Consider the following 24881-nt stretch of genomic DNA (forward strand, 5'->3'; position numbering starts at 1 on the left):
CAATTTTATAAAGCATGTTGTGTCCTTTACATCAGGGTTCCAGTAGCTGCAGCAGAATAACTCTGCTAAGGTTTTCTAAGTCTTTCTTAGAACAAAAACTGCAATAATGGGACTTCCCTGGTGGCACAATGGTTAAGAATCTGCCTGCTAATTGCAGGGGACATGGGTTCTAGCCCTGGTCTGGGAAGATCCCACATGCTGCAGAGCAACTAAGCCCGTGCACCACAACTACTGAGCCTGTGCTCTAGAGCCTGTGAGCCACAACTACTGAGCCCTCGTGCCACAACTACTGAAGCCGCGTGCCTAAGAGCCCGTGCTCCGCAACAAAGAGACGCCACCGCAATGAGAAGCCCGTGCACCACAAGGAAGAGTAGGCCCCGCTCGCCGCAACTAGAGAAAGCCCGTGCACAGCAACAAGGACCCAACACAGCCAAAAATAAATTAATTAATTTTTTAAAAACCTGTAATAACAACAACTCTTATTGGAATCCTTTTGTGCACCAGGCACTGACTGTACTAACTTACTGATGAAGTTGGTACTATTTTATTCCTGTTTTACTGATGAAGAAACTGAGGTTTAGAGAAGTGAAGTAAGTTAGTTACACAGCTAACAAGCAGTGGAGTCAGGATTTGAACTTTAGATATGAATCCAGAAAAATGACTGTCACATTTAAGCACATGTTTAATTCTCCTTGACCAGCTCTGGTATGAATTTATATTTGAGTAATGAGAAATAAAGACAGAGAGACTGAGAATACCTGTGATGTCAGATGCGTACAACTTTTGGGGAAACCTTTGACCTTTACATTCAAGGTCATGAGAAATAAAATACCATTGCATGTAACACGAATGTGTTCTTTGGTGCTCTAATGGCCTGTCCTGCACCCTCTTCCTACCACCACCCCTAGTCCTCCACCCCGTAAGTAGCAAGTAGCTTATTTACAAAGATGAAATGGCTCTGAAACACCAATCTCCCTAGGGAAGCTCCTGGCAAGTTGCCATGGTTACTAAGAGACTGTCATATCCTGCCATAAACTCCAGCAGTCACAGGGGCCATCCTGCTCCCAGGCCTGGTTTAGATTAGCTCACATTTCTTACCAGGCGTAGAGCAGGGATCTTACAAGAATTAGGTCCTTTGATCATCTTTTTGTTCTCAGCTCAAGACTGCATGTTTCTTTGTATGTAGGTTCACACAGTTGAGCAGTTGAGTCTGAATTTTTGGAAGCAGCTCTCCTAACTTGGAGCGTGGGATAGCCAGGCATCGGTAAAGGGCAAGTAACCAGGCCACCATGTGATGTCCCCAGCAAAGCAAGGGACAACCCAGACACTGTGTGTACCAGAGGACCCAGCAAAATCAGCAGTGACAGCAGAAGCTGTTACAAAATGGAATGGTGGGAAGTGTTGTTCTTCTCCAAAGTTCTACGTCCCAGAAGCCATGACCATAGGCTTGTCACAGAAGAAAGACCACTGTCTATATCTTCTCAGGAGTGAAGGTGATGGGTTTAACCATGACAGTTGCCCTTTTCAAACCACTGAAGGCAATGTCCAAAAAGAACTTTGAATTCTGTAACTTGAGAAGTTCTGACCTCACTGAACACCTTCAACCTTCACCCCTTGCCGAACCCTACTTCGACCTAACCTTTTCTTACCAATTCCTTCCCAGATGGCTCATGTTTTTAAAAATGAACATATTCACTGGGTTCAGATAAGTAAAAATACAGGGAGTTTCTGATCCAAGGCAGAAGGAACAATCTTAAAGAGCAAAGGAGAACAGCAGAGAGCAGACATGGTGTTCAGTGACCACCAATAAATGAATTTGGCCAGCGTTGGCCCTACTCTGCCAAACCTGGTCAGGTAGTGGAGTGAACACTTATCCTCGCTCACCCTCAAATTAAGAAGTGTATTCCTTGCTTGAGCTCCCAGTCCTTTCAAAGTTTTCAGGCAATGAGCCTGTCTCCAGAGTGAATGACTGAGCTTCCTCCTGGGGCATGAACTTTCAGAAAGAATTCACAAGAGCAGCCAAGCTAGATGGCCGACATGGACGACGCTAGTCCCTCGCCATCTGCCCAGATCTTTGGACAGCACCAGCAATTTGACTGTTGTAGTTTGGAGCACCAAAATTAAGTTCTGAAAGCACAGAGGAACCATTCAAACTAAGTTTTATCATAACTTATTTGGCAGCAAAATCCGAGGTGAAACAGCATGAGGTTCTTCTTGGTCTTTATTGATCCCACTTAATAGAACAAACTCTAAGGTTCACAGCAGAAATCGAATTTGATGACAGGTGCAGCCCCAGACTCCACTGGGTGTGTTCAATAATATAGTACATGCGTTTCATTGCTTTTCTAAATAATGGTATGGACACTTTACGGCCTTTCTAAAATCAGAAAAGTGTGGAATATATCTGGTCTCAAGAGTTTGCGTAATTTGGATTCTATCCTAGATAGCTGTTGGGAGGGTTACATGAGAACATGAGAAATGAGAAAACTTTCTGTGAATTATAGTACTGGGCTTTAAGGTCTTGGTGAGTTGCAGCTACTGTGATTATACTTCGGTCACCAGAGAATGTTCAAGGAACTTGGCGGTATACATGATCATCTGTAGGGTAACTCCACGTTCAGCTTTAGAACCTTCACACAGCCAGCTGTGCCCCTATAAGATACACAATTTGTACCTGCCTGCAGTAAAGGGAAACACTGTACACTCCTGAAGAAGAGCTCTCTCTCTTACCTGGGCCTGGGAGGGAATCCTTCCATCAATCACCCACACCAAGGTCTTCTACTGTGGAGGACTGAGGGCATCTCAAGTGAGACTTGGCCTCTTTCAGCTCTAATTCAGCACGGAACAAAGGCATCAAGCTCTGCTGCCTGAATATTGTGCTGATATAAACCTTTTTTTTTTCTATCTAGGAGTTTTCTTTGTGATATTGGGAGATAATGAAGGGAAAAGCAGAAAGACCCAGTCAATAAGCTTTATGATAATGCAATGAACACCACCCGTGCAATCAATTCAAACTGACAACAGAAGTCCAAACACCTTGGAAATCTTATTTTTATAAGATGTATAACTAACATATCTTTCCGCATATTAAAAGACCTAAACAGACAAGTTATGGGACTCAATAGCCACATCTTTTCCTTGACCGCTCTCCAGAATGTCCCACTGGGCAAACTGTCTGACTTGGTAAATCAACTTGACACCTGGCACGAAAATGCAAACTAGTTCCAAAACTTAAGCTAATCATCACCTAACTAATTGGGTTTCTCCGGCCTGCCTAGAACCTGGAAGTGAAACCAGGATATCTAATAATAGACACAGGAACTAAAGAGAGAACTGTCTGCCGATACCCCTCCTATGAAAAGACATTTTAACAGGTCTAAATTGTAACTTCGGTAAAATGTTTGGGTTTTCCTCCCAAACTCATTCCTCAAGGGCGTTTTACAAAAGTGCGTGGGTTACACCTTCAAATCAGGCTTGTGCACCTGCCTAAGTGCTTCCTTTATCCTCTACTTCTAAGCACCATCAAGAGAAGGCCCACATGTGTTCATTCTTGGGAGCATGGCGTCTCCCATAACCCAGGGCACTCGTCAAGATGGCGGCCGGCCTTTAAACGTCCATAGAAAAAAAGCCGGTGGAATGGACTCAGGAAAGCAGGAAGACTTTTAAGTCATTAATTCATGGATGAAGGCTGGACAGCTTGGAGATTTGTGGAGATAATTACCCCTTGGAAAATCCTCACTGGCTTCCCACTGACCACAGGATGAAGTCTAAAAATCTAAAACCTTTGACATGATTTACACAGCTCTTCACTGTCTGGCTCCAAATCAACTTTCTTTTGTTTTGTTTGAAATCTCTTCCTTTAACCCACCCTAACTTTATTTAGGCACCTCAAATGTGCCAAGTTCTTTTCCTCTGTAGGTGCCCTTCCTTCTAACTGGGAACAATCTCCCCCACCCCCTGAACCCAACCCAACTCCTTCAATTCAAAGCTTAGATGATAGCTTCCCAAGAAAGGAAGACTTTCCTTATCCCCCCAGTGAGGCGGTCTTCTTTGCTCTGTGCTTCCACAGGTCTCCACGCTTCTCTGTTGTGAAATTGCCACCTTTGTTTGATGTTTCTGTTGCTGAACTATAAGTTCCCTGAGGGCGGGGACTTTATCTGCCTTGTTCACTTCTGTATGAACCAATGCCACACAAACCCTATTTAAGTGGACCTTCTTCTGTTAAAAGTCATGCAAGAACCAATAAGATTCGATTTCCATATAATTTTTCCTAATAATCAGTCTTTGAAAATGATTACATCCTTTTAAAAATAGAAATCTCATCCTCTTCTATCTCGAAAGGCAAGGGAACCAAAAGCAAAAACGAGTATCTTTTCAGCACCTGGGAAATGGCTGGAAAGCACTTCTCTTTCCTTATCACATCTTGGCTCTCAGTGGATTTTACTTGCCTTAAGATTTCAGGATTCCAACATGTCACCAGCATAACTTCTACCAGAGGAGATGTTAAAAATTATATTTTTCATCACCTAATATCAAATTGTCACTCTGTGTCATGCAATGACCCAGCTGAGTCACCTCTACTGGCATGAAATGGGGAGTAGTACAGTAGGAACTCAGCAACATCTCCATTCACAAAACCAGAGTTGGAGCCAGCAGTTCTGACCCTGGCCATGAAAGGTGCGGTTTGGCTGCTCAGAGTGATGTGTCAGCCTCCTTCCTGATACGAACTTGGAAGCTGGCTGGCTAAGCATTACTCTAAATGTTTCCAGGCATGGATAGAAAAAAACTACCTTTTGCATTCAGCTTCTTTCAATCCAGGTTGTAATTCTGAGAAGCCCTGCCACCTACTTTCAATGTTCTGGAGGTAAATGTGAAGAAATGAGCTGCACACACGTTATCATGACTGTGGTCAGTGTGACGACCAGACCCCAGCAGGGTGCAGACTTGCATGGATCAACTACCATCTTACTAAAGGAGCAAAGATCAAGCCTATGGGGATGGGATATGGGGGAGGAGATCAGCATTAGCATAGGAGGAAGTACGGGGGAAATCGGTATGGGGCTACTGGGAGGCTGAAGGCAAACATTAGGACTCTGTCCTGTTTTAAGCCTGGCGGGAAGCCTGACGGACCACAGCAGGTCAGGGAACTAGAGGAAAGTGTTGAGATGTCTGAATTTTTATTTGTGTGCTAGAAGTAAAGTATGGAGCAATATGGTTTAAGGGGTTTAATTAGAGATGGAGTGAAGAAAACTGAAAATACCACTGAGCATTTGCAGTGTAGAGAAGGCTCTATAATGAAATAATATAAAGGGAGGGCTAGGTAGGTGGAGCCAGCTGTAACTGATACGAGAGCCATGGAATCTGCTTGCCATGTGAGCAGAAGTTGCTGAGATGCCTGCAGAAACTTCCTCCACCAGTGAGGCTGCAGGCTCTTATGCAGGCCCTTTACAATCACTTACTTGTGAAGCAGGCTCCCCAGACTGGCCTGAATTCAAGTGGTACCAAAACTTTTTTTAGGAGATACCATACAGAAAGCCCAGCTGGCATCTCTGTGCCAAGCCAGCCCACAACAAGACTTCAAAGTGAACTCGACAAGTACAGATCTTTGGGGAAAGCCAACCAGTCACTGTTAAGCATAGACAAATAGCCTCTTTTGAAAGTGTTCTTTGCCTCAAACACTCAGCTGGCCATTGCTCCATGACCTGAAGGCATTAAAAAACATATCAAGAAAGTCACCATGCTATCCCTCTTCCTGCTCCCTTCCCTTTCCTTCCTGAATAATTTAGTCCAAAAGCTGTTAGGTGGGGCTGAACAACATGAGTGTCTGCAGGGAGGGTGGGAGGAACCCCAGTGGCCCAGAGTGGTGTGCTAGAGCCAGAGCAGGGTGGGAAGGGAGACAGGTGACCCAGCACAGGGTGTTGGAGCCCAAGCTGGGTGAAGAGGGTGTTGGTGACAGGAAATAGCAGTTGCCACCCAGAAAGTGACACTTGAACCCATGTTTGGTGAGGAAAATAGTAGATTGGTTCCATAAGGGGGGAGGGGTTTGATCAAATAATAAATATATGGAGGATAACAGGAACCAGGTACCTTGTTGTCAAGGAGGAGGTTACAAATATGGAAACAGAGAAAATGAACCCAGTGGTATTAGAGTAGAATTAAAGGTATCAGGGTGAGCTCATGGTTTTCAAGATAGGTAGGTAGATAGATTGATTAATCAGTCAATTGACAGATAGATAGACTGCGTATATATTCTCTCATTCTGACCATTGAGAGTGCCTGAGAGCAGTGCCTATCCAACAGCAACGAGCACATCAAACTCTCAGACTTTGGTTTCTAAATACCATTCTCCACTAAAAGGAACTAGTGCTCTTTGTTGAAAAGGCTGATTTCAGGGTTAGGAAAGTATAAGATGAGATTGGAACATCTTGTGGCACCAGAAAGTAAAGATGTGCCCAGAGAAAAATGGGGACATGTCAAAAGGACACTGAAGTTAGCCTAAAAGGGCTCCTGTGAACTATATTTGAACAATTAAGGATAAAAATAACAATAGAAATGGATTATAACCCACTAAATATAATAGGAATCCATGAGACCACCTGTCATAGATAGATAGATAGATAGATAGATAAATAAATAGATAGATAGATAGATTTAAAGTCTGAAGAGGAGTGGTATTAAGATTATGTGGTACCAAAGCATCTCACCACAAAATATTTGTTAATTACAAAGGCAAAAAGTAACTATTGTACAGAAGCCCTCAATCAAGAGATCAAAATTAGTATCATGTGAAAAAAGTTAACATCTGTCCCTGTAATGGCACAAACTGACACCATGTACCACCTGACTGGATGCTGTAAGAAGAATAAGCATCAGTTCTGTGGTATTCCTACCAAACATGCATAACCTGAACATAATCATGTGAAAACATCAGACAAACCCAAACTGAGGGACATTCTACAAAACTGGGGGTGATCAAGCATCATGTTGGCAATTTACTCCTAATTCAGAATAAAAAAAGATATTTGTATTTAACTAGGGAACTTTCCTTTAGCTCTGAGATTATTTCAAATTTAAAGTTAATAATGGGAACAGTTAACTTGTGTTATTATAGATTTGATGGAAGCCAACTGTCAATGGGCTCAAGATCTGGATGGATCACGATAAATGCCAGTAATTATATGTTAAGGCAATACTTCTTCAATTATCTCTAGTGAAGGAACAGTTTTTCTGCCCAATCTATTATGGACCATCCATTAAAAAAAATACAAAATCCCACACTTTCATTTGAGGACACTATCAAATTGCTCCAAGAGTTTTCAAATGTTTACTCCCTATGTCTGTACATAGCACGGATCAGGAATAGTCATGAACTAGCTTGGACCACACCTTGAGCAGCTCTTCTCTTCGGTAGGATGTGTGGTTCCCCAAGTGCCATCATGTCCAAATGAGAAATAAAAATTACTCATCACAGTGTTATCCATAATAGTAGCAACAATAATTACCACTGTAATTAACATCAACCATCTATAAAAAGCATTCAAGATAGGGACTGTCCAGGCAATGGGGGGAGATTAGAGGACTGTCTTTACATATAGTAACTCTACTTCTCCAAAAGGGTCACAGGACACAAATAGATGAGACCACCTTGATTCCAAAGCAGTTGCTTTATGGTGACTTAAAGAAAGACTCAAAGAATGACAAATCCATAAAGATCAATTATACGGAAGATGGACAAAAACATCTTCTATGGGTCAATCTGCAACACCAACCCATAACTGTCATTGCTGGGAAGACACTCAGCATTCAGAAGGGGTTAGGAGAAGACATCCCCAAATCAGATAGGTTTGATTTAACTGCAGATACTGACGTCAATACAGTCCGCCCAAGGGCCGACTCTGGGTCTGTGCCACACATAGCCTCTCCCTCAGCCAAGAGAGAACAATAAAAGAGAACAATTCTCCACAGTAAACCAAGACCACAGCAGAAGGACAAGAAAGGAGCTATCACATCCTTTGGGAAATGGCAAACCCCGTCTAGGCTCAGGGTTCCTCCAGAGGACACTCCCAATGTGTGTCTCCGAACACTGAAATCCCCGTTCCAGTGTCCCCCGGACACGGATTCCAGCCACACACAGAGGAGAGTCCACATATATACAGCCCTGAAAGCTGGAATCAGCAACACCGATTTCTGCAGCGTCTGTCTCTGGTCCGCGGCACTTCACTTACCTGGAGCAGTTTTGTAGCACGATGTTCGGGAGGGCAGGGATGGGGCATTCTTTGCCTTGGGGCTCTGGGTACTCTGCAAGACTTGTCTCTGCCTCTTCAGCTCCTCTTCCCTTTCTTGGGCTGCTCGGATCTCCTCCTCGATCATGGACAAAGTCCGCTGCTTCCTGGACCTCAGCTTGAAGGGCCCAACCATCACATCGGACTCTTGAGTGGCCAGGAGCGAGGCCGTGCTTCTCAACTCAGCTGCCTCTGAGTACTTGCTGAAGTAGCTCCCTTCCAGTCTGGTCTCCTCCATGTTTATTGGGCCACCGGTCTGCACTGCCGGCAGCGGCTGGGAGGGCCCCCTTTCCCTGAGCTCCCTGTCTTCAGTAGGCGGAACCTTTGGCAATACATCCCTTTTCTCTTGAACAGGGGAGGACACCTGAGGTGGTTCAAACATGCTCTGAGGCTTCTCTGAGCTGGCAGCCCCAGTTCCAGCTTCCTCCAGACTTGCTTGAGGCCCCTGCTGTTCTCCTCCACCCTTGTTGGTTTCAGACACAGCTCTGTCCACTTGCTCAGCTATGGCTTGTTGAATGGCATTCTGCACCAGGAGACCAGCCTGATATTCCAAGGGGTCCTCAACCAACGGAGAGTCTCCCAGCGTGGACGAAGGGGAATAGAAACCATGATCGCTGAATGACTTGGAGACACCTTCTCCTCGGCCCTCTGAAGGGTTGTCAGTTTGGGGAGTCTGCGGCAGAGAAAAATCAGCCAGCAAATTTTCCTGGAGAGCATTGGTTGTCTCGTTGGAGGCCCCACTGTCACTGATGTTGTCCATGCTGAAGTCATTGGACAGGGTCTCCAGGACGGTGGTATCCTGGGACCTCACCGACAGCTCATCCAAGCCGGAGTCAAGTTCCTCTTGAGTCAAAGAGACATTGACTGACCTTGAAAACTGATCCAAAATCCCAGGTTCGTCATCCTTGACCATGGTGAGGACAGCCCGGGCACTTGTAAACTCGCCGTCCTCTGCCCACAGTTTAGATAAGGGCCCGCGTTTGGAGGGCTCACTGTACGGCCCTTCCTTCCCCTGAGGAGCTGTGCTGCCCTGGCCCCCTCCTCCAGAAGACTGGCTCTCCGGGGCACAGTGGGCTTTCTGTCCCTTGGCTGCTGAGGAGTCTTCGGGAGGTCCCCCGACAGAAGCCGGTCTCGAGATGGTCAGTGTCTTGTCTGGGTTGACTGGCCCCAGAGGTCTGTAGAAGGGCTTGATGGAGAAGAGCCTGGGTGTACTCTGGCCCTTGGCCACTGTTTGCCTGGAATTCTCCATCAGCTGGAACTGTTTGCGAGCCGCGGAGAAGTCTATCTGCTCCGTGACGATGTCCTCCTTTGCGCTGTCAGTCACGCTGGAACGTTCTCGAGAGGACGTAGGGGCCGTGCAGAGCTGCGGTGAGGCCTGCTGCCGCTGTATCAGCAGCTGCTCTTGCTGGGCCCTCCTCTCCTTGCGTTCCTTGTACTTTTTGTGCGACTCCAGATGTTCCTCGTTCAGCTGCTCCTCAATGGTCTTTTCCTGCGGAGGGTTCCACCATTTGGCGGCGATGCCAGGATTCTTTTTCACGGCCTGACTCCGGATGAGTTCCCGCCTCTCCTTTTCCAGCTCCAGCATCTCTTCTGAAGGCCTCACTTTCCTGACGCAGTACTGTTCTTTCTCACTCTCGTCGTCCTCAAAGAGCTTGGAGGGCTTCTTGTCCTCGTGGAAGGCACGCAGCTCGAACTTGGCTTCCTTCTTCAGCGTGGTGAGCGTGAACTCTCCGTCTCGGGAGGAACATCGCGAGCTGGTGGAGGAGCTGGGGCTCACGGGCACCTGCAGGCTGCTCCCCAGCAGGTCTCTGGGCTGCTCAGGGGGGCGGCCGTTGGCTCTTTCACCCTCTGCCACGGTGTCAGAGGTGCTCTGATGGAGCTCAAGGGGAGGGGGAGCCTGCCTGCCAGCCATTCCCTCGGTGGGTTCCGGCTGGACGGCCGTGTGGGCAGGTGGGCTTGGGCTGCCCACCAAGATGGCTGCTCCAGGCTCTGGGGAAGACGTGCCGTTGTAGGTTCCGTCCACGGCAGAATCAGAGCAGCTGGCCTCCAGCACCTCGTCTAGATATCGGATCTCTCTGGCCACATCATTATCCAGAGATTCATGGTGATCAGCGAGGAGGCCATTGTGGGGGGGTGAGTAGAAAGGGGAGGGGTGGTCCATGGAATGTGGGGTCGAGGTGATTCCGGAAACACTCTTACATTCTGCAACAGTGACCTCAATTTCCATGTTTTTGTGATCTGGGGGAAGAGAGCTGGTGGCAGGCTCCAGGGGATTGCCACTACAGTTATCTCTCTCGTTTTTTAGCCGGATATCATCCTCGGAAAGCTCGGGAGCCTTCTGGAAAAAAGAGAATACAGAAGTCAGGGTTAGAGACCACATCGCTTATGGATATGAAGTTCAGACACTAGCTGATAACTAACTGGAAGGGAAACTGAAACCACAATGACAGGATCTTTTGAATAGAAGTTTCTCTTCTAAAAAATCCTTCATATAGGACTCCCCTGGTGGCGCAGTGGTTAAGAATCCGCCTGCCAATGCAGGGGACACGAGTTCAAGCCCTGGTCCGGGAAGATCCCACATGCCGCGGAGCAACTAAGCCCAGGCACCACAACTACTGAGCCTGCGCTCTAGAGCCCGCGAGCCACAACTACTGAAGCCCGCGTGCCACAACTACTGAAGCCTGCGTGCCTCAAGCCTGCACTCTGCAACAAGAGAAGCCACCGCAATGTGAAGTCCACACACTGCAACGAAGAGTAGCCCCCGCTCACTGCAACCAGAGAAACCCCGTGTGCAGCAACAAAGACCCAACGCAGTAATAATAAAATATAAAATGAATAAATAAATCTTTTTAAAAAAATCCTTTATATATTCATTTCGTTGCAGTGATGGTTACCTAAACTTTCTCAACTTTACAGACTCCATTTCGTTTACCTGGTGTCCAGAGAACTTTCAATAAATGCTAGCCCCATTTTTACATTTAAAATTAAATTAGGGGGACTTCCCTGGTGGTCCAGTGGGTAAGACTCCGTGCTCCCAAGGCAGGGGCCTGGGTTCTATCCCTGGTTGGGGAACTAGATCACACATGCATGCCGCAACTAAGAAGCCTGCATGCCGCAACTAAAGATCCCGCATGCCGCAACTAAACATGCCACAACAAAGATCCCGAGTGCCGCAACTAAGACCTAGTGCAGCCTAAATAAATAATAAATAAAATAAATAAATATTTTTAAAGTAAATTAGGATTTGGATCATCTGATGACATTGCTCAAATGATTTCTAAAGTGGAAGAGATTATATAATAATTGTATCAGAATTTTTCAAAAAATTTCATAGCAAATTTCTGCAGAAATGTAACAGAACTATTTGTATGTCCCCAACTATAAAAAGAAGGCTGTTTGGCAGGAACAAATCTTGAAAACATGATTCTCAGCCAGATGTAATGCAATTATTCTGTAGACAGGAAACTTTTTGAAAAATTTTTCCAAAATAAAATATTGGAAAACAGTAGATCTCTTCAACAGCCCCTTAAGAGCTTCAGTGCCACACTGCGTGGCTGTAACTGACCCATGTGCATTATAAACACAGAACCCAAGCCACTGACCACACAGTTCTGTTCTCAAAACAATGCTCCTTGGTTAAGGAGTGAAAAGCTAGCGGATGGTGGCCCCTCCCATCTAGTTCCTAAAATGCTTTGTATGTGACAGCTCCAATTTTGCGTTTAAATAAAAAAACTACATTTTCTTAATGTTTTTAAATGCATCATATTTTTCATCAGTTATCAATCCCATGTCACTTTATTTGACATTAGTTAAGATTAATTTTCAAACTCTAGGATTTTTTTTTTCATACCAAAGGACTCTGGTTTGTCTCAGATAATTCAGCGGTAAGTTGTGAGCTTAATTTGAGTTCGCCTCAAGGATTTCACTAACACTTTTATCAGCTTTGTTTCAAGTCTCAGGTCTATAGGGTGCCTGGATTACTGACTTAACACAATGCAAAATTGCAATACGGTATAATTTTCCTTTATTTAAATTTAAACATTGTTAAAGGCTTAGAACATAATATTAAAACACCACCTTAGGATGATTCTCAGGGGATTAATTTAAAAATCCTTTCAAGGAAAGCGAACAGTTATGGATTTGTTCATAATACCAAGAAAAATGTGGACGTTCATGCTACGTGCATTGCTGTCAGAATGTTGAAGAACTCTCATGGTCATCCATGAACTGGAAGGTTACCCATGAACTGGGGGTTTCCTTCACTGTGTTTCCCACATTCCTCTTTAGACTTAAAATCAATCAAGTAATATAAATTCCTTCCTTAGAAATAGGCAACAATAATGAATATTACACTTCTTTGTCAGCACCTTCTGGTCTCAAAGGATCTTCCAGCCTTGATCTGGTCTTTGTCAAAGTCTGGTACTTAATATTTATAACTTCCACTATCTTTATTTTGTTTTTACTTCATTTTTGACCACTGTTAACTAGTGGCTCTTTTGTCTTTAGATGAACTAAAGAGGCATGGCAAAAATGTTGCTACTGTCCTTTAAAAAAAGTTAACTAAACTTTCTTTTGGTAAGGAGATTCAGTAACTTCTATGTCATTGAAGAATTACAGGAAATTTGAATGCCTAAAACTTACTGGCTGCCATTCAGTCTTCAAGAAAACCTAGGTCAAAATTAGCCTACCCCATGGAAAGTGATTAATGGAATAAGCTGACCAACAAAAAGAGACGCGGTATTACTATGGTGAAGTCAGACTACTGAACCACTCCCCAACCCCTGGCCTCATTTGGCCAATGATTCTCTGCTAATATTCTTCACGGGAATAATACAGCTTTCCTTCTATCTCTTTTGGCTTTTTTTTGGGGGGGGGAGTGGAATAGAAAAATAGTAGGAAGCTGCTGAGATTGAAATATGGTTAAAAATCATTGCTCTACTGAAATGGAAAACACTTTACAATAGTTGACATGAGAGGAAAGAGGGCAATGTAATGTTAAAAGAAGCTAAAAGGCAAATAATTAATTCTATAGATAATTTAGTCCTTGATTCATTCATTAAAAATGCAGGAGCCTTGCTCTGTAGGGCATGGCGCAATTAAGGGCAACAATAAATTCCAGGAGACAACACCCTTTTTCTTAACAAAAACTGGATTTCCCATACTTCCTAGGAAGCTGTAAGTCTATTTTGGGGTTTACTTAGTCTGGTCAGGTGAAGTGAAGAACTTGCCTATGTTAATGTCTTGTTGCTGATCACAGAGACTGGAGTAACTGAGCCTATCTCCACAGCATCCTGGAGAAAAACTTGGTCAGCTTGTCCCTTTCTCCTGGATGCTTCCCAGTCCCAGTGTTGGAGGATGCAGGAGCTGATGCCCTATGGCTTTTTTTTTTTTTTTTTTTTAAGAACTGAAAAAACTGTATCAACTTTTTTCCAAGGATACTTTCTGAACTAGCAACAACTGTCCCAATTCAAAAGTTTAAATATCTGAGAACAGCAACTCACAGTGCATTTTTGCAGTCAAGAAAACTAACTTTATCCTTGAGTCAGAAATGATGAGTTGTGTCTGCGACGTGTCAAATATTTTTAAAATGCTAATTACAGGCAACGTTTGGAGTCTCAGTGTAATCTGAGGTGATTCCTTTCCAATACCTTAAAAAAAAAAATCTAGACACTGGAGGGTATAAACAGGAAAGAGGCTCTCCTTCCTGTTAGTTACGTGGGGGCCCCAGATCCTTTCCACTAATTCAGAAAATTCTTATTGAGACTCGGTTCTATCGACCTCAGGGAGCAGCAGCTCTAAACCCTAATCAGGGTAGAAGTCCTTAAAGAGATCAGCAGCTCCGCATTGCTGATTTACAGTCCTGTCTCAGAGGTCCTGAGTTTTTGTAAAGTTAGGGGAACAATTATAACCAATGAGCAAATTCCTGAGTTCTGTCTCAGCAGGAAGAATTTACCTTTGTGCAGGATGGCCCGATGTGATCAAAGCCGCTGTAACTATACCAGGCGAATGAAAGTGGGCTGGGATCCCCACCGTGCGAGGATCTGGCACGAGTCTGCGTTTGACGTCATTAAGTGATGTCATGTTTAAACCAACAAATACTTATTGCTCCCTCTGAAGATAAGAAAGACCAGAATTTTCTCCGTGTTTCAGATAAGGTAAGCTTGATTCCCGATTCAGACAAAATGCACGTTCATTAAATGTATTTTTAAGTCTTTTCTGAAATAGACTAGGCCCCAATGCAAAAAGCAGGAAGATACGAAAGAACCACCAAACTGGGTTTTCGAAGGTCAGAGAAAAAACAGGGTGCTAAGGGGTGGGTGGGAGATCCTTGGATGGCCCCGGCTAACCCTCCAGGTGGAGCCCTAACAATCTGGCACATAATACCTGCCGGCCTCCTGGCTTCCCAGAATAGCTAACAGCTGGTCAGGATGTCTACCATTTACTTTAAAATACTCAAGCAGACACAATGTAAAATAGCTGTGTGTGTCTGAAATTAGTTTAAATTACATTCCAGAGGAGACAGCCATCCTAATCCGGAGTATATACTCCAAGAGTGTTCAGCCAGGATCTAATCAGAAATCCCACCTTCCACAGGTGCCTGCCTTCCTCCTGGAGTTTAGCTCTAACTCCCAAGGGCCCCTGAGGCTTTTGCTAATTGGCATAATTAAGGTGAGAATAAAAGGTTCAGAGAACTCCAGAGACTTCCCAGGGTCCCCTGGCTAGTAAGTGGCACAGCCAGGACTTGAAGGCCAGTTCTTCCTAATTCTATCCCAGTATCTCAAAAGATATTCTCGATGACTGGAAGCTTCCAGAACTACAAGGGAAGTCTTAAGAAGGTGGATGGATCTGAAGAGCATTTACTCGGCTTTTCTGGCTGATGGTCTGCACACTTCAATCTCCAGAAGTCGCGTAAGATTCACAATTTGGCTTCAGAAGTCAAGGGCCCCTTTCCCCTCCTTATTCAGAATGGACAAGAGACAGACTCCCCGGAGCAGAGTTTCAGTTCCTACCTTCTGCTCCACCTGCAGGACCCTCCAGCTAGAAATGGAGATGCTGACCTCTTGCTCACTGTGGGAATTTGGCCTCTGAAGGGGGGTCCTCTGATGACACCCCAGAGGCAAAATACTAAATCTCACATCATCCCAGTCATGGCAATGGACAAGGCTGCAACTCCTCCCCAGCACCAGAGTCAGCAGCACAGGTGGCATTCTAGAAGCCTGTTTGATTTATTTGCCCAGAAAAAAACACATCAGGGCCCTGACGCCTGCCCGTCTTAGGTCATGGACGGCAGGGTGCTCTATATTCCCAGGGTACCTGGGCCTGCAGCTAGGTGCATCAAGCATAGAAAGAACTTGAAGGAAATGCATTTTCCTTAGCAGGTCTGGCTCGGCCCAGGGAGACTCCAGAAAGGTGTCCTTTGCTACAAGGTCAAGCGAGAAGCAGAAGCTTCTGCTAACTTCACGTGTCTGCTGTTTGCCTCTTCCCTACCTCCCTACCCTGCTCTTGACAATGTCTGTCACCGACTTCCCAGTCTCCTAGCCTAAATGCACCGTGTGACCCCAATTATTCAAACATCAGGCGCCTGCTGCACGAGCAGGTTTCTCTGCTCTGAATAACCCAGATTACTTCCTACTAAAGCCACAATATTTAAATTAGAAATGCGTTTCCCTAGGTAATAGGTGACCTGACCCTTTAATCCAGTTATTTTTAGGTTCCACCAAAAATACAAACTCATTCTTGGCCTAGGAACAGGGGCACGGCGATGAAAGAAAACGTCCTTGTAGCTGTCAAACCAGAGGGCATCTCTGTTTTTCTTTCTTGTCCTCCCTCTCTTTCCTAAGTCGAGTTTTTAGGGCACAGCTGCTGTGTTCCACAGGCCATGCATGGCTGTCTTTAGGAAGGTTCGTGCAGGACTCTTTACTTTCTGGCTGAAGTTTCCATCATGAAAGCAGATGGGAGGAGAGGGTGCAACCTGGCCGGGGGAATGATGCTTAGACACCTGCAAGATGCCCGCACGGGTCTGCTGAATTTCACCAGCCTTGGAGGGACGGGGTAAAGCCACAGTCGGGAGGTCTGGGCGAGATGGACTCCCCAGACCAAGGGAACCCGAGGAGTGTGGAAAGGGAGCACGGAGGCTGAAAAGGTCAAAGTGCATTCCTGCAAGGAGAGGCGTGTCCTGAGAACCTGTAGAGTGACAAGCCCTGTGCCGGGGCCATGGGAGGTCCCCTAGGACTCTGGGGTGGTCCCCACGCTGCAGCAAGGAACTTACAGCCTTGGAAGGAGAGAAGACAGAGTCACATAAAGACAGCATAGAGCTATCTTTAGATGGACTGCTCCAACAGTAACTGGAAAGAAATTTCCCACCCTGCTCAGGGTGGCAGATGGTGTAGGCTGAAAAGATTGTATGAAGGGGGCTCCCCTCCCAGCCCACCCCTACTAGAGAAGCCGCTGGGACTCTGAGTGGTCCCTTCCACCCAGCCCGGTGAAGGCACAGAGGGTGGGAATGTCTGAGGATGGCTTGCTTCCTTTGTTGGGCTTCGGGCCTCCAGGCCAGGAAGTGCAGGGGCGTGACCCCAGTGATAACCTGGACCACATTCCAGTCCCAGGCAGAACTTCCTTCCCACTCCCCAGCAGAGCTTCTTCCGGCCTGCAGAACCAAAGGCTGGTGTTGATCGTGGGAAGCCAGGAGGCGGGCCACTCCCCAAGGAGGCCAGAGACCCTTCCCGGCTGATGAGAGGCAGACCTAAAAAGCCTCAGCGCTCTGGGGTAGTTAAAGCTAAAATTAGACCAGACGGGCTCAGGGGTAATGACGTGACCCTCAATAAAGGGGAATAACACTCACAACATCTCTGGGGTTTCCTTCCTCCTGCCATGAAGCCATTACCACTAAATGTGACTCAGACGGTTCTAAAAAGAGCTTCCTGAGCTTCCCTGGTGGTGCAGTGGCTAGGGGTCCGCCTGCCGATGCAGGGGACACAGGTTCGCGCCCTGGTCCGGGAAGATCCCACATGCCGCGGAGCAACTGAGCCCGTGCGCCACAACTACCGAGCCTGTGCTCTAGAGCCGGTGAGCCACAACTACTGAGCCCGTGAGCCACGACTACTGAAGCCCGCACACCTAGAGCCCGTAGTTCACAACAAGAGAAGCCATCGCAGTGAGAAGCCCGCGCACCACAGTGAAGAGGAGCCCCCGCTCGCCTCAGCTAGAGAGAGCCCGCGAGCAGCAACAAAGACCCAATGCAGCCAAAAATAAAATAAATAAATTTTAAAAGAAGATGATGATGATGATTTTTTTTTTTTTTTTTTGCGGTACACGGGCCTCTCACTTTTGTGGCCTCTCCCGTTGCGGAGCACAGGCTCTGGACGCGCAAGCTCAGCAGCCATGGCTCACGGGTCCAGCCGCTCCACGGAATGTAGGATCTTCCCGGACCGGGGCACAAACCCGTGTCCCCTGCATCGGCAGGCGGACTCTCAAGCACTGTGCCACCAGGGAAGCCCTAAAAGAAGATTATTTAAAAAAAAAAAAAAAAAAAAAGTTTAAAAAGAGCTTCCCGTTCTTCTTACAGGCCCAGCCCTTCTTTCTGAGAGCTTCTATGGTATTGGTCAGCACAGCAATCACCCTCCTGCCATTCTCTCTGGCTTAGGCCTCAGGTACAGGCTTGCTGACGATGGGATGAAAACACTTCTGGAAACCCCTTCCACTGGAAACAAGGCTGGCCTATGTCTTGACTCACTCACGATCCTGGTGAAGAAGTGGTCCCTTTGTAACAGAAGGGAGTCTCCCCAGCACCACAGCCTGCCCTATTAATAGCATCCACTGAAAAGTCAGTGGCTCAGATGTGAGGCTGCACATGTGGAAACTGTTAAGGTGTGGTTTGATGAACACATTTACAGTTTAGGCTCTCTCTGAAAGAAACTAAAGAGGGTGTGTGTGTGATGGAGGTGTGATGGGAGGAGGTGAGGAAGGAAGCTGTTGCCTTTTCTGCAGCCACTGGTGAAAAGCTTGTTTCTTTCAGTCACTTGGAGATCCATTCCCCACCAAAGGGATTGAGAACCACTGGGAGATTTCAGGGTTTCCCCTAGATGAGGAGAGATGCCTCATTTCAGCTCCAAGAAAGGCAAGTTTCGCTTCTTCCTCGATGCAGTACACCCCATGCTCTATCAAGGAGTCCTGAGATGCTCTTCCCACCAAAGGCCCTTTTTTCACTGTGAAGCTATTTTACAGGACAGTCCCCACCTCCAGAATAAACCAAGGTCAAGGCCACAGAGGGAACTCTGGCTCCCGCAGCCTGAAATTTCTGGGGTAACTGATTCTGCTGAAAGCAAAAGAAAGCCTGGTTTCAGTTCTTTATAACTTAGCTGTGTCCTTCTTGCTTTTAAAATAGTTCAGGATCTTGGATTCATGCCTGGACAACCGGTAATGGCAGAGAGCAAAAGCTGGGCTCCACCATGGACCCGGGAAAAATCCAGTATGTGGAAGCAGAGCCAGGAGAAAAGAGAAAACGGTGCCAGAGGCTTTTGAGATTAACTCCTTGTCCACAGATGAGTCTGTACTTAGGAACAGAGCTGACGAGCTTCTCTTCCCATGGCCCTGGGTCCCACAGGAGACGGGCACACACGTTCCCCCAGAAGCCCCAGGCCACTCCGTGAACGTGGTAAGTTCTACAACAAGGGCTTGTAGATTAACTACATACAAGGTGATAACAAGAAAACCCGTAACCAGCACAGCTACGTCACTTGGTTCTGCTGCGGAAAAGGACACAGACACACACACACACACAGACACACACTCATGCACCATCTTCAAAGCATTATCTGGCAAAGACGATGTGTGCACCTTTGCATCTTTGCCTGCACTGTATGTGTGGTGGGGAGCTCCCGCTCTGCTCTTTAGCATGAAAGCTGGGAGTCTGACAAGATTATCAGCAAGAAGAGAAGCAAGTGTCCCGTCTGAGGCCGGCTGCCCACTCTCTCTCCAGCAGGAAAGGCGTCCACAGCGTAGCCCCGAAGTCCCCACTCTGAGTCCCTCCTCCACAAAGACTCTGGCCTCACGAGGGAACCCTCTCCTTCCAGATTAGAAAGCAAAGGACCCTAAGCTAGGTCAGCAGACTCAGCTTACCCTGCCCGGAGCGCCCACTTCACACGTCCCCAGTCAGAATCGCCTCTTTTTCCAGGCAGTACCCTGCGCCCCGGCTCAAGCTGGACAAATTCCTTCTGAGCCTCCTGACAGAAGACTGTGAAGTCACAGCTGGCCCGCTTCTGCTCCCACAAAGGCATTCACACAAAGAAGGACTTTAACCCCCTTCAAAGAGACCCAGCCCCTCCCTAGCTGGCCCGAGCCTGGAGGGCAGCAGCCGGCCAGCCAGAAGCAGCTCTCGTTCACGCCTGGCGCCCAGGGCTGCGTGGGCAGGTGGGAGCTTAGTGGTGCTGAGATGAACCAGTTAGGGCTGTCTTCTTGGAAAGTCAGAGATGGGCCTTGGGCAGGCAGGGAATTAATATCCTGGTGATGCTAAAGGCAGCAAAAAAGACCTGACGGATCCCGAAGATCCAGTTAAATGGACTTCAGCCAGTTAAATGAACTTTTTAGGACAGCTTCTATATGTGTGTGTGAAATAATAAATGCTCACTGTAGAAAATTTGGAAGATAAAAGTTACTCATCCTCCCTCCACACAGAGGAAAGCAGTTAAGGGTTTACTGCATTCATGCAGTGTCCTTTTTGGAAACATGTATTTAATCGAGTTGAGATCACACTATATGCAATTTGCAGCCAACTTTTTTTCACTTCACATTATCTCACAAGCACTTTTTATGTCCTTTCATGGTGGTGGTCAGATATATTTTAAATGGTTACATTGTGTCCCATGCTGAAGTGGGACAGAATTTGCAGACCGGGATGAGGCTCTAATTTCCAGGACTCTCTGGGGGAAGTGGTTTTTCCTTTCTCAGGGCTAACTAGCATCTTCTGCCACAAAGAAAACAGACCCACATGTGCCCTGGGGAGACATAAATGCCACAAATATATCCCTCACTCTTTTGCCATAGATTCAGACCCCTAGCACCTCAGGCACATGGCGTGTTAATGAGTGGTTCCCAGAGCTGCCCCAGAGTGGACGAGGCTCCACCCACCTGGTCCCCCGGAACTCTGGGCTGACCTGGAAAGTCTGGGGCATCATTTAGGATTCTGGCTGAATGGAAAGCCAATCAGAATTCCAGGGCCATGCAGAACTCATTTTCTTCAGTAAGATTTTAGAAAGGACAAAGAGAACTGAGATTCACAGTAAACTGAATAGAAAGAGGAGGACAAATGCCAACCATGGTCCTGTGGGGCAATCTATTTGGGGTCAGTTTGGGACCAGTCTGTCCTGGTGAAGCAGGCGAGCAGCTCAAAGACGGTGGCAGCCCAGCGTCGCAGACCCCCTGTGCCTCTCCCGGAAACGCAAGTCTGGGAAGGAGTCATCAGGGTGGATGGAGGCCAGGCAGGCTCTTTTGAAAAGGAAGTTAAATGTATACTATACTTTACAACTATTTACAACATCCAAGTGACATTTTTAATGAGCTGAAATTTATTCAGAAATATCCAGGGGTTTCAGTGACTGGGTGATACCAAGTCACCAGGGAGCGTTACGCTACGGAAACTCTGAAGTTACGCCGCCCTTTGGAATAATCGGAATGTTCTGCTGTAGGGCCAAAGGCATGTCAAGATACTACTTAACGGTCTAAAGTAAAATGAGGAGGGGAAATCACACACCCAGGTGGCATTGCTCTGCTCAGGAATGATAAAGCGAGCAGGGCCCTCCATGAAGAGGTGCTTTCGAGCCAAGAGGCAAGAGTGGTACCCAGGCCCTTGCTACATAATCACACCTGCCCCTCTGCCCCCATGAGGAGGTGTGTAAAAACGTGTTTTCAATCTGCCCCGTTCGCAAAAGAGGAAACTGTATGTGCTCTTAAAGTACTACTATCTAAGCAATAGGTACACTTCTGACTGGAGTCTGAGGTGTCACGGTTTACTACACATACGCACATACACACACCTATACATACGTGCACGGTGTTATGAGGTGAGTTGGGTCCCCCCCACCCCAACTTCATAAGTTGAAGTCCTAACACAGAGTCCCTCAAAAGGTGACCTTGTTTGGACATAAGGTCTCTACAGAGGTCATCAAGTCAAGTGATGTCATTCGGGTGGGTCCTAATCCAATGTGACTAATGTCCTTATAAGAAGAGGAGGGGCTTCCCTGGTGGCGCAGTGGTTGAGAATCCGCCTGCCGATGCAGGAGACACGGGTTCGTGCCCTGGTCCGGGAAGATCCCACATGCCGCGGAGCAACTAAGCCCGTGAGCCATGGCCGCTGAGCCTGTGCGTCCGGAGCCTGTGCTCCGCAACGGGAGAGGCCACAACAGTGAGAGGCCCGCATACCGCAAAAAAAAAAAAAAAAAAAAAAAAGAAGAGGAGATTTAGACACAGAGGCGTACCTAGAAGGAATGTGAAAAGGCCAAGAGAGAAGTCAGGGGTCCATCAGCCAAGAAGAGGGGCTGGAACGTCCCTTCCTATGGCCCTCGGATGGAGCCAACTCCACCGACAACACCTTGGGGTTTGACACGTCTTGCTTCCAAACCGTGTGACAATAAATTTCTGTTGCTTAAGCCACCCAATTTGTGGGACGCTGCCACGGCAGGCCTAGCAAACCAAAACACACGCTCACACATACACACGGGCACACACGTGCACACACACATATGCATACTCATCACTCATATTCGTACACACATGCCCCCCTCCCTCCGGCTGCAAAAAATATGATGGAATTAGGAAAAACACTCTGTGGCCAAGTCACAGTGACTTGGCTCCAGAACAGTGGTTTATCCTCCGAGGCAAAGGGAGAAATTCAGCTGGTAAGCTAGACGGAGCCCGCAAAAGCACGAACTGAGCCACCCGCACTGGCTGGCAGTGGTGGTGGGGGGTCTCCCTACAGGCAGGAGCAGAGCGGAATCCAGCAGCACGTATACGTCGAGGCTGTGCATCCATCCTCCTCCCCCTTGGCTCTGAGCCTGGGGTGGTTTTTCGGAGTTTACAAAAACAACTGTGTACTGCCCGTTTTAATTCTCTGGCTGCTGCCACCTGATCCGCTTTAGTTTCTGAGGGTGCCTTGCGCTGGGAGAAAAAAAGTCATTTGGAAACTTGCTTGGCTGGGAAGCAAAGTGCAGTTTGTGAGGACCTAGCAGCTGGGGTGGGAAGGTCATCAATGCTATGATCATCCCTCAGTGAGGGTCCACTGGCCGCCTCCTGGGGGCCAGTCTGGGTCACACACCCTCACATACCTTCTCTCTGTGCTCCTTTCACCAGCTGCAAGGTGGGGATTTTCACCCATCCCACCGAGGGGTGGGCCCCAGCCTAAGCAGCCTCTTCAGGGTCACACAGCTGGTCAGCAACAGAGGTCTGGCTGGAAGCCAGGAATCCCACCCACAGGGCAGGGCTCTGCCCCTGGAAGGCATCCTGGGCAGTTCAGGACAGAGCAGATCCAGGAAGTATGCGAAGGATCAAAAGGGAAAAAATTAAAAAGCAAATGCCAGGCGGCAACAGACTGTCTGTGAAACCATGTGCCTGCTTCTCCATGACCCTGGGAAGGCCAGGCTTTTTTTTCTGGGTCTTAGTTTTCTGGTCTGTAAAATTAAAGAGCCACACTAGGTGAAGCCCCCAAATGCACCTCCTTTCTGCTCCTGACCTCTGTTGTTCTGTGACGTTAGCAAGAACCTCGGGCAGAGGTGAAGCCCCGGTAGTTCTGAGTCTGGTAATGACGCGGGCAGAGTCGAGAAAAAGCCAGCCAGCAAATGGGGACAGCTGCTTCCTTTGAAACTGCTTGATGCTTCTGCCAAGAGAGATTTCAAGGGTTCCGGGAAGGAACTCCGCTCCGTCTTAGGCATTCCCCTTGTCAGAACTTTATCTCTTTGGTTGAAGGAGTTTATTGTGCTAAATGGAGCCATCCCATTTATGTACCATTAGCGTGATAGAATGTTCCAAAATGGATCTGTTGAGATCACAAGGAACTAGATGCAAGCAGGCAAGGTGGAGGGGCTGCCTTCAAAAATGATCCTACCCAGCCTGCTGCCTGGAACTGTAAAGAAGGGAGGGGTGGGGTCAGCACAGAGAAGCCTCCCTCTCCACGCTTCTCGGGGGCCTACGGAAGATGGAGATTTGCAGCTTTTCAAATTGCCCCGAGACCTAATTCAAGGAACACACTGAAGGAAGCTTGGGCCTTGGCACCCCCAGAGGTCCTTTCTAAGTGACCATGGCCACTTCCTCCTCCCCAGGCTGCCCGCTCCCCCACTACTTTTCAGGTAGGTCCCTCCTCCAAGCCCCACCTCCAAAAGGCTCCACATCTCGGCATGGAGACAGGTCTTTTTTTTTTTTTTTTTTCTCGGCACGCGGGCCTCTCACTGTTGTGGCCCCGCCCTTTGCGGAGCACAGGCTCCGGATGCGCAGGCGCAGCGGCCATGGCTCACGGGCCCACCATGGCTCACGGGCCCAGCCGCTCTCGGCACGTGGGATCTTCCCGGACCGGGGCACGAACCTGCGTCCCCTGCATTGGCAGGCGGATTCTCAACCACTGCGCCACCAGGGAAGCCCAGAGAGACAGGTCTTTAAAGCAATTTGTGCTTAGATGTGAACGTGATGGGAATATTGACAATTTAAAATAGGAGCTTGTTTACCTGAAAGAATCTCTAATTGGAGTGAAGTGTGGGAAACTAAGACATAACCAGCCCTTAATTTATTGAGGGAAAATGGATGAGAAGAGAAGAGAATAGTGACTTCCCTTAAAAGGATGCTGGAAAAAAAAAAAAAGGCTGCAGGAAATCTAGACTCAGCAGCACCTCCCAGGTGCTCAGGACCCTGAAAGCCAAAGAGCAGGGATGAGAAGAACACACGAGGGTGTTTGGACCACCCAGCTATGTCACACACCACGATCGCATTTATTCCTGTAAGAAACATTATTCTACAGAAAAAGAAATTGTTCACCAACTTCCAAGCCCTTCCCTTCCCATTGCACCCTGCGGTCTCCCAGTGTACCCTCTGCTTCTGATACTGCTCAAAAAGAAGGGTTTAGAAGGGAGGAGAATCTGGAATCGTAATATATGGTATGCTTCATTCCAGAACCGGATGAAGCTGGTGGTGACCTTGTAAGGGAAAGGGTCTGATTGCCAATACAGGGCCCCGATGCAGGGCCTGACACGCACCCCATTTCCACTCTGAGTCTGCTGTGGGTCCCTCCAACAAGGATCATAGACTCAAAAGGTTCCTCTGCTTGCTACCTCAGACACTATAGCCTTGTCTTCTGCAGGAATATTGGTGCCATTATGGTGCTTCATGGACACAAAGCTTTAAGAAATGCACTGACTGCAATCTTGTCTAGAACAATAAAAACCTGCAGGCGATGAAAATGTGTAGTCATAAAAATCAGCACCTGAAAACTGCAATTTGCTGAACTGATGGAATGCTATGCAAACCTTTAGAAAGCATATTTTCAAAATTGCATGGCAACCTGGAATGATGCTATATTAATATATTGTGTATACAGGGGTACAGAGTTCTGGTTAAGAATGG

The 24881-nt window shown here is 47.2% G+C and overlaps 1 protein-coding gene across 13 annotated transcripts in view; it reads right to left on the reverse strand.

The window, feature by feature from the left end:
* PALM2AKAP2 (PALM2 and AKAP2 fusion) overlaps positions 1 to 24881 on the reverse strand; it is a 499465-nt gene that overhangs the window by 22496 nt on the left and 452088 nt on the right. For all 13 annotated transcript variants that reach the window (XM_067040975.1, XM_067040972.1, XM_059072223.2 and 10 more), the window contains one exon: positions 8226 to 10620. In XM_067040975.1, coding sequence (XP_066897076.1) covers positions 8226 to 10620 — 2395 coding nt within the window. The remainder of the gene's footprint in view (positions 1 to 8225; positions 10621 to 24881) is intronic.

The sequence above is a fragment of the Kogia breviceps genome, chromosome 8 (genome assembly GCF_026419965.1).
Source record: "Kogia breviceps isolate mKogBre1 chromosome 8, mKogBre1 haplotype 1, whole genome shotgun sequence".
Classification (NCBI taxonomy): domain Eukaryota; kingdom Metazoa; phylum Chordata; class Mammalia; order Artiodactyla; family Physeteridae; genus Kogia; species Kogia breviceps.